At 46.0% G+C, this 10,474-nt stretch overlaps 1 protein-coding gene across 1 annotated transcript; it reads right to left on the bottom strand.

Moving 5' to 3' along the window:
- Nucleotides 1-247: 247 nt before the first annotated feature.
- Nucleotides 248-9,091, bottom strand: LOC139071505 (uncharacterized). The gene is made up of 2 exons (XM_070554010.1): nucleotides 7,170-9,091; nucleotides 248-5,607 (listed from the first exon to the last, which is right to left on the bottom strand). The coding sequence occupies exon 2, from the start codon at nucleotides 2,384-2,386 to the stop codon at nucleotides 248-250; it is 2,139 nt and encodes a 712-aa protein (XP_070410111.1). The 5' UTR covers nucleotides 2,387-5,607; nucleotides 7,170-9,091.
- Nucleotides 9,092-10,474: the final 1,383 nt, after the last annotated feature.

Genomic DNA, 10,474 nt, shown 5'->3' on the forward strand with positions numbered 1-10,474 from the left:
TATCACATTCTTGTATCCTATTTGTTCCATCGGATTATTTTCACGCTTTACTGATATTAATGCCCCGGTATCTAAAATGTATTTTGTATTTTCGTATTTTACTTTAAGCCACTCCCCATCCCAATGAGTATGAGATGAGAGCGCCTCAATTATTTCTACTTTTGTGGTGGTGGCGGTCTTCTCTGATTGTTGTATTTCGCATCCCAATCTTTGATTGATTGGATCAATTTCTCTTTCTGTTCTCTGGTCATCCGGGCCCACTCCTCCGGATTCGCTCTCCTGGGTCGAGCCACAGGGCAGCCGGGGGGGTCCCATGAAAAACGGCCTTGCATTTGGGTCCATTTGGCCCCTGGTTCTCTGGTTCTGCCCTGGGTGGGAGTTGCCTCGGTTGAGAGCTCACTGATTGGCTCCCTTGCTGTTGGTGTGGAGGGGGCAGAGGGGATGGTATCTGACCTTTCAATCTGTTTCCGGCCTGCCGTCCTAATTCGTTTTTTGACTGCTTAAATTCCCTCGTGCGATCCCACGCCTGCGCTTGTCGGATTTTTTCTGCAGGAGAGAGATTAGGCCACATCGCAGCCATCATTAATCCCCCTGGCAGATCAGCTAAAAGTTTTTCCTGCTGGACCTGTGAAAGCCCTGCGATTGTTCCTAAACACCCAGCTAATGTAACTTTTCCTGTACTGATTTCAGCACTTAAAGCTTTCCTCCGTCGTTCACCAGAATCCTCACCAATCCCTCTGGGAGAACTCTCAGCCAAGGACATCAGCGAGGCTCCTGGGGTTAAACGCAGATCGTTCTTTAATGCTATAACCTGAGAAATCTCTGGACTTGAAAGTTGTTCAATCGTCTTACCTCGATCCTGAAGTCTCTGTACATAACCAGCATCTGTCTCACCCGATGCTCTTTGTGGCAGGATGGTATGATCAAAATGTCCTAAGCTTACTCTTGACTGTTCCTGAGCAGTTTGCCAATATGGGGAATATTCCTGTTCTAGGATTCTCTCTTTAGGCATTGAATTAAGCTGTCCTCCCTGCGGAGTGCTTCGGTTTACATCCAAAGGTTGGTAGGGGCTGCACGGCGAGTAGCAGTGAGTTTTCACTGCCGAATCTCTAGCCATACATCCACCTCGATAAAAATCATATCCTTGGCCTAAATAAGCATGCTTAAAAGGTTGACCCCATCCTGATTGTAACATGACTTCTTCCCTACTTTTTGCTGCTTGAATTGCCGAAGCCGTGAAGCCATCTACAGGGTACCAGTCTGGAAAAGGATTTTCTGCTTCTTCTCCTGCATAATTCTGGTCTCCCTCTGTATTAATTGCAAACTGGCCTCGTCCTGGTTCTGGAACCGGTCTAACTGGGCCTATGTTAGGAGGTGCCTGAGGGTCATAATATTTCATCTGTACTGGACGGCTTTTCTTTAGTCCTCTAATGCCATAAACTATAGGATTTGTCTCATCTCCTTTTTCTGCTCTCTGGGGTTGCTGCTCTACATTTTCTCTGTTCTCACCTTGCTCATGGGCTGTAACTGGGGATAACCAACTCACTTTTTCAGGTGTTTTGCCTCCAGGGATCCGAGTGCTGCATTTTTGTTGGGATCCGCATTCTGACCTGAGCGTCCCTTTGGGTGTGCCACGCACCACCAGTTGGGAACCCTGTTCTTCCTCCGATTCAGCCTCACTCTTGCTGCTTCTGTCTCTGGCCTCAAACCAATGTTTGACTTTCTTCTCTACTCGCGGCAAGGCTGATTTATCCACTAAAATTACGACCGGAATGTCTCCTAGCCTGCTAGAGGCTTCGGAATAAATCACCAAACCTGCGCCATATGCTTCAGTTATCCGACACACCTGGGGTTTGTTATTAAGCTTAAACACTAGCCGTCGCGCTCCTAAATCCAAGGCTTCTGACACCACCCGCTCCCAAGCTTGGTGAAAAGAGATGTCGGGATTATGAGGGTCTACGTTAATTATGGAAATCGCGCTGACACGACCTTCCAGATTCCCTAGTTGCTTGTCTAAGAGAGTAGTAATTTCTCCAGCTTCGTAATTACGATCTACCAGCGAGATCATAGAGCTTCTGCTTTCTGCCCCTAAAAGTCTCCTCAGAGAACTTAAGGAGGACGTAGTACTGGCAGAACTTTGTGGATCTTTCAGAAAGATCAACACATCTTCTTCTCGGATCTCCGCATCTATTTTCTCGCTTGATAAAATTATCACCGGTTCTTGACCTATCGTAACATGATTCGGAGGAGCCGCGGGACTATGCGGTTCTAACGGGGGGAAAGGAATTGGGTTTGGAGTCCTTTCAGCCCCTGACCGTCTCTGAGTCTCGTCTTTGTCCCATGCAGCAACATGCTGTTCAGTGGGCGGTCTCTCCGCTCCTCTCATGGGCACCTGAGAAGGGGTTTGTACATGTAGAAACGGGTTCCACTGCGCCGGCCGAACCGCGTCAGGCGGGTTCGGTGGGGGTGGAGGAAATCCGCTCTCGGAACCGGGTTCTCACAGGGAATTCCCCGCGGAGCGCTGGATACAAAGGGGGCGCGGTCGGAACCGATTGGACTTCATCCTAGGAGGCCGACATTTCAACTGCAGCTCGTCTCCGGTACATTTCCGCTTGGAGCTCCGTGATCCCCAGTCGGTTACATAACGCCTGTCTCATTTGAATTGCCTCATTTTTGCTTCTAGATAAGAAGTAAATTGTTCTACTATTAGCCCGTTGAACCACGAACTCCGCCATAGCAGAGTACATCGCTCCCTGATCACATCGGTACTGCCCGACTCCAAATGGAGTGAGAACTAAAGGTTCCGGTCCAGTTGGTATTTGCTCAAGCAATCCCAGAAGGATCTCATACTGCTCGCCCGTGGGGAGTTTCGCTGGATTTTCCCAACAACACCACGCTATCTGATTAAAAACAGGATCATTTTGTTGTTCTGCTAGAATCACCAAATCACCCACTAACGGAAATACATGATTATTCTTTACTTGAGTTTCAGCATTCGGACAGCGCTCCGCTGCGGCTTGAGCCGTTCCGGCCTTGTTATGAAAACTCCGGTTACAGGATACTGCTAAAACGCTTTGTGGTTCACCTTGAAATGTCGCTATTTCTCCGGTGACAAATCTCACATTAAGGAGAACATTTTCCGGTTTCACCGTTAAAGATCTATCTGCCATGGCTGGTTGAAAGTTTCTCTTTTTTATTATTTATTTTATTTTTATTCGTTTTCACGTCTTATTCTTTATTCTTACTCTTTATTCCTTTTTATTTTTTGCCTAGCTTTTATCCTTGGCTTTTCTTACGTCGGAAAGCCGTGATTTCTTTATACCTCTTTGAGTTAATCTTCCGTTCTCCCAAATTTCTTTCCTTTTCGAGAAATTGGTGCGGTTTTCACTCCAAGGTTATAAGCGTATCAGGTCCATGGTGCGTAAGCTTTTATCAGCCTAAAAGACATAGTTCTACGTCGAATAGTCCGGTATCTAATATTTGAACCTTCGCTCTGTAGCCCCACATTGGTGCGCCATGTCGCGTGCCCGTCCCATTTACCGGTTCCTTTAAAACCCAGTTCCGTTAGAACTTATGAGACGGTGCATCCATCAGGGTTCGAGGGGATGTCGGCGAGTATAATTGTACTAGATCCTGGTTTGGACCATCTAATTAGAATCTTGTCTTTTATTTTAAAGGTGAAATGACTTGCACGAATAGCCAGCCCCAGAGTGCTACACTTCTTTTAAACTCGTTACCTTTTGGTTAAGATACTAGAGAGAAGTCTGGAGGCAAGCCAAGCCTCTCAGCAATTGTTTGGGTTACCCGGAATTAATTGCGCCTCTAACAGCTTATGTGGGAGGTTGGTAACTATAAAATGATTTATGCTAGTTGATCAGGCTAACATAAGTTTATCAATTTATTTATTAATCCAACCTTCCAGCTGATTAGAGACTTTTTCAACCTGCAATCAGAGCCAAAATAACCTCGAATATTCTGCTTTTATCGCCCTTAAGACAACTCGTTACTCGCAAGGAGGGGAAAGTTAAAACTTCCCTTATCTTAAGGTTTCTTTATATTATTCTATTATAAACTGTAAAGTAAGTCCCGATAATTCAGAGACCGATCATCGATATGCTTACCTCTGTGCAATTTATGGCCAGGGCTCCAAACGTGAAGCTTTAGAGAAAACCTGAAAGAATCAGGATTATGTTTCTTTTTCAAAAAAGGTTTATTACAAAATCAAAATACAAAAATGGGTAAAGTGAAAAACAACTGCTATCCCCCACGGAGGAATTAGTTCAAAATGATTAAATAAGAGTTAGTTTACACTAGCTCCTATCTTCTCAGAATCTCCCCAAGAACTCTCCTGCCCGATCTGAGCTGCATCCTTTTATATCATTTCTGAGACTGCTCTAAACAATGTAAGAGTCACAAGTCATTCTCTCCTGACAGTTTAGGTCAAGGGGTCATTTACCAAATACACTTTTTTAGCTCTACATAAGACATTTGGTATCATTTTCACTACATGCAGTATTCACATGGGGGCACAAAAGTTACATGCTGCACTCCTGGAATGAGAGCACAGGTCATAAATCTTCATGTTGGTAGCAAATTGTAGATCTTCTTTCAGCATTCCTGAGAGCTTCTGGGTCCAGTTGGACTTTCCTCACTCCATGCCATTCCTTCTTTTCCCGCCAGAGGTGGAGTTAGGGGCGGGCCCAGGGGTGGACCCATGGGCGGATCCAGAGAAGCCAGCCTGTCTTTTGACCCTTTGCCTAGTTCTGTCCTCACCAGCAAGTCCTGAACTATTGTCCTCTTGACCCTTGTATGACCCTTGTCTCTGACCACTGTTTCTAAGCCTTGACCGATTGCTCGGACTTGCAACAACACAACCTGCCGCGGCTCAAACAAGGTAAGCAGACCTTTTACTTCTGCTCATTGGACTTATTCAAAAGCATTTGTGTCTTGAATTCCTAGTAACTAAGGTCCTAAATTTTGCTCAAGTTTATGTTGGAAAATTCATAGGTATATAGAAAAAGGTCCGGGACCTAACATAAACAAGAAGATTGTCTCTGGTTTTGCTTGCCAAATATTCATCGACGGATGGGTAAAATATAACCGGGTTATATTTAAGCAGGGTTGGAGGCCCTGGGGCTGGGGACCTCTAAATTCCACTTAAGGTCTGGGACCTGACAAAATTACATTTTCCTTAAAAGAGACGAGTATATGAGGAATATGATTTAGTTAAACACAATCTGTATGAATGCCGAGCTTCAGTCAATTCTGTCGGTAAAACAGATAGAGTTGACTGAATTACTTGGATTACACAATAAGGGGGCATAATAAACTCTGGGAGTAGTGTATGCCTCTTTGAACTAGAAACAACATTTTTGGGCCTTTAAAGGTACCAAGTAACTGATAAAAGTACAAAAGCAGATAAATATACAAAATACACAAAGAACAGCAGAATAGGGAATAGTTGCATGAGCGGTACACCATTATAAACCGCAGATAAGAGGGTAATGAATGAATGTGTAATTAACTCTATGAACAAAGTATAGTACTAACCTTAAAGTGAGAACAATACAGCATGCCCTTGTGGATGCACAGGTAAGAACTTCCCACCTGGAAAGGTAGAAGCGGAAGTTACCACAACGGTTTTTCAGTGCTGTCTCACTCAAACACCAGTGATTAGAGTTCCCTAGGAGCTGAGACCTCACTGGTCCAAATTGCCACCAACAAAAATCCAATACAAGTCACAACATGGAGGGTGAAGTCGATCAAGAAATGACCGATGATGGGTGGGGTCCTAACGAGGTTTTGAGCTCTCTGGGAGAACAATTAGCCTGTGTAGAAACAGTACTTAATGTCACCAATGACCCAGCTACAGCAACAGAACAAAGAAAGTTGTTAAGAAAGACAGCGGAGAAGTTGTTAATGAACAAAGGCAAGGATATGAACAGTTCAGGGAACTGGGGAATGATTTGGAGAACAAAGCAAAAAAGAGCAGGAGGAGAAGGAGGAAAAATTTATGTTTCACAGAAAGGAGGATGATGAGACAGGACCAGCTCCTCGCAGACAGACACATGACGAGGACTGTGACCTAGACACTCCACTTGACACAGAAAGCGCTGTGGTGGAACTAAAAAAAAAAAAAACGTGCGAACTACAGTCATTTGGCTGGGATAAAACAAAAACCAGGTGAAACCGTAGATGACTTTAGAACACGCTATGAGGAGGAGTTCAAAATTCATAGTGGGATTCCAGCACCCGCTCCGCAAACACTGGGACAGGAGCCCGATTTTAGCGGTATGTATGAGCAGCTATTAAAAATCGGTCTGTCAACGGGCTTTCGGCCACAAATTAAAGGTGGATCAAAAATCATGTGCTGGCTTTGGAAATCTACTCAGTTAATGAATTAATGACTCATGCAAGAGCTGCAGCAGCTGCAGATGGACCCAGACTTTACCCAGACCTGAGTTCTGCAGAATCTGTGCTGGATCCACAGACTCCTCCTCCTCAAGCTTACAACCAATGCACACCCCATGATTGTCAAAATAAACACAGGGGCGGAGGTAGATTTCGAGGACGAGGGGACGTGCCCGGGGGGGCCATCAACTAAAATACACGCAGTGAGTCATGTTATGGAATACAGCCAGTAACAAACCTATTAGACATGAACAAGACATGAAAGATCTGGCAGAAGCTCTCTTACTCCCCTTAGAGGTAGCAGTAGTCAAATGCAAAGGACACAGTCAGGGCTCTGACTTTGTGTCTCAGGGAAATCAGGAGGCCGATAAAGCAGCCAAACGGGCAGCAGGATACCTACCCATATACAACATGGTGGTTGAGGTTCTGCCTCCTGAGAAAAATCAGGATCCCAGAATCCATGTAATGACAGAAACCCTAGGCGACTTACAAGAACAAGCGTTGCCACAGGAAAAGAGCTTATGGGTGGCAAGGGGGGCGATGAAGGCCCAAGGTATCTGGAGAGGTCCAGATGGGAGACCTATCCTACCCCCAGGTATCAGGCAAACAGCTATGGAAGAGGACCACGGGGTGGGACATGTGGGACCGGCCCAAATGGTTAAGAATCTAGCTCATTGGTGGCATCCTCACATCGCAGATATGGCAAAATATTTGGTCAAAACATGTACAGAGTGTTGCCAGTACGGCATAAAACCCACCTTGAAACCTTTGCAAGGACGATTTCCAATCCCAACTTGTCCTGGAAATGAAGTAATCATAGATTACACAGACATGGTAAACAGGGAGAGGGGCTACAGGTATTTGCTGGTCTGCGTGGATGCCTACATTGGCTGGCCGGAAGCTTGGCCTGCCAGAAAGGAAGACAGCAAAACTGTGATAAAATGTCTGAAAAACCATTATATTCCACAGCATGGGTTTCCTGGGAAAATAAGGTCTGTTAATGGTTCCCACTTCAAAAACAAAGATCAATAGGCAGTAGAAACAATGCTGGGTCTGAAACATAAGTTCGGGACAGTTTACCACCCACAGTCCCAAGGGAAGGTGGAAAGAATGAACCAGACGATAAAAAAACAAATTGGCTAAAATCTGTGCACAGACCAAAATGACTTGGGTAGATTACCACTGGCTCTCATGTCTATTAGAAGCTCTGTTAACAAAACTACGGGATTTACTCCTTTTGAGTTGCAGACAGGGCGACCTTTTCCTGGACCCAGTACCAAATTACCTCTGACTGACGATGACCGTGACGCCAAAAGCCTAGACTCCAGAACTTATTATAACCTGTTGCATAGCCTTGTCTCACAGTTCTCTCAGCAGGTGGGGACTCAACCTCATTCCACAGATACATTGCCTTCGGTGCCAGGCGTCGAGTGGGTCCTGCTGAAGGTCACCAAATGAAAGTGGACGGAGCCCAGGTGGACCGGTCCCTACAAGGTGATCGAGAGGGCCTCACATGTGGTCAGACTGGAGGGCAAAGGAGACACTTGGTACCATTGGACCCAGTGTGCGGCCACGGATGAGCCAGGACGGACGGTGTTGGAAATCCAGAAGGACCTCAGGGCCCAGGAAGAGAAGTAGCTGACCTCTGCAGGACACGGTAGCGTGCCAAGCTACCACCACATCCGGCGGGACGAGAGTCGTAACATCATCACCCCCTGCAGCTGCCTGGAGCCAGTGGAGGGACCTCGACAGGGGGAAGAAGAAACCACCCTTCAGTTATTTTACAAGGGTCCTATTTAACACCCTTCAGTTATTTTACAAGGGTTCTACTTAACACCCTTCAGTTACTATATAAGGGTTTTATTTTACACCCTCCAGTTGTCTTACAAAGGTTGTATTCGACACCTTTAAATTCAATTTATAATTGTTTGATGTGATTTACACTGTTACTTCTCACATACGTGCTTATAGTTCTAACTCGTATTATTTCATAGATTATTGTTGTTGTTTTGTTGAAATTGATAAATTGTTGGGTTTTGTGGTAATGAATTAAGGATGATGATTGTGTTTGTTTTCTAATTTTTATATCACTGTTGAACTCTTATTAGAGTTCAAAAGGGGGAATGTTAATAATAGTCACTGCTAAATGAACATATAATCATTGGTAATGTGTATGATGAGAAACCTGACTCTGCAGTTCATCCAGATGTCCTGTTATCTGCTGCTCACCCCTCCTCTTGGGTGTTTCTCTGCACACAGCGGGAGAATAGGATCCTGTTTTGTGTTGAGATAGTAGCCCATCCTGCATCTCAAGGCTACAAGTCTGCTGTTCAGAAGATGGCTCAAACTGAATACGTTCTTGTTTTCTGTTGAGATAGTAGCCCATTCTGTGTAATTATATCTCAAGGCTGCAAGTCTGCTGTTTAGAGGATTGTTCAAACTTAACCTTGTACCAACATGTGACCCCTCCCTGCTTTGAGTGAATAAATCTAGCCGTCTCAAACTGAGAGATCAGAACACTTCTGGCAGTTGCTGAAGCAAGTAGGCAAAGCTTGCATCAGAATCAGAATCAGAAAAAGGTTTATTGCCATTGTCAGTGAACAAACAATTCACAAACTAGGAACTTGCTTCGGTACTAACGTGCTACATATAACATGAATAATATAATTAAAAATAGAATAAAGTAGAAAAAAATATAATAAACTAGCATTATAACTTTGCTATAAAAAAGGCAGGTAATGGTAACATGGCCGATAACGTGACGTTATGTCAAGTACAGAAGACGAGCATGGTTGTGTGTTTATAAGCTGTTCACAAGTCTAACGGCAGATGGAAAGAAGATGTTCTTATGGCAAGAGGTTCTGGTCTGGATTGACCGTAACCTCCTGCCTGAGGGAAGCGGCTCAAAAAGTCTGTGACCCGGGTGAGAAGGGTCAGCTGCTATCCGACCTGCACGCCCCCGAGTTCTGGAGACGTACAGGTCCTGGAGAGATGGAAGGCTGCAGCCAATCACCTTCTCAGCAGAGCGCACAATGCGCTGCAGTCTATGTTTGTCCCTCACCATGGCTCCAGCGTACCACACAGCGATGGAGGAGGTGAGGATGGACTCGATGATGGCCGTGTAAAACTGCACCATCGTCTGGGCCGGCAGCTTGGCCTTTTTCAACTGCCGCAGAAAGTACATCCTCTGCTGGGCCTTGTTGAGCAGGGAGCTGATGGATGGCTCCCACCTAAGGTCATGTGTGATGGTGGTTCCGAGGAAGCGGAAGGAGTCCACAGTGGTGACGGGGGTGTCCGTCAGGACGAGGGGGAGAGATGGGGCTGTGACTTTCCTGAAGTCCACAATGATCTCCACTGTCTTCTGAGCATTGAGCTCCAGGTTGTTGCTGCTGCACCAGTACACCAGCCATTCCACCTCCCTCCTGTAGGCGGACTCATCACCGTCAGAGATGAGCCCGATGAGGGTGGTGTCGTCCGCAAACTTGATCAGTTTAACCGAGTCTCGGCTCGAGGTGCAGCAGTTTGTGTACAGGAAGAAGAGCAGAGGAGAAAGTACACAGCCCTGTGGAGATCCTGTGCTAATTGTCTGAATGGTGGAAACATTCTTCCCCAGCCGCACGCACTGCCTTCGGTCCGTCAGGAAGTCAGTGATCCACCTGCAGGTAGAGTTGGGTACGTTGAGCATGGAGAGCTTGTCCTGGAGCAGAGCAGGGAGGATGGTGTTGAACGCAGAGCTGAAGTCCACAAACAGGATCCTAGCGTAGGTTCCCGGGGAGTCCAGGTGCTGCAGGATGAAGTGGAGGGCCAGGTTGATGGCATCGTCTACAGACCTATTGGCTCTGTATGCGAACTGCAGAGGGTCCAGGAGGGGGAAGGTGAAGGACTTGAGATGAGGGAGGACCAGGCGCTCAAAAGACTTCATGACTACAGACGTCAGCGCCACAGGCCTATAATCATTCAGCTCAGTGACATGGGGTTTCTTAGGCACAGGAACAATGGTGGACAGCTTAAAGCAGGCTGGAACATGGCAGGTCTCCAAGGAGATGGCAAAGATGTCCATGAA

The sequence above is a fragment of the Nothobranchius furzeri genome, chromosome 8, assembly GCF_043380555.1.
Source record: "Nothobranchius furzeri strain GRZ-AD chromosome 8, NfurGRZ-RIMD1, whole genome shotgun sequence".
NCBI classification, from domain to species: domain Eukaryota; kingdom Metazoa; phylum Chordata; class Actinopteri; order Cyprinodontiformes; family Nothobranchiidae; genus Nothobranchius; species Nothobranchius furzeri.

What these genes read in the sequence shown, in the direction of transcription:
- LOC139071505 (XM_070554010.1), bottom strand. Translation starts at nt 2,386, where the DNA reads ATGAGAGGAGCGGAGAGACCGCCCACTGAACAGCATGTTGCTGCATGG.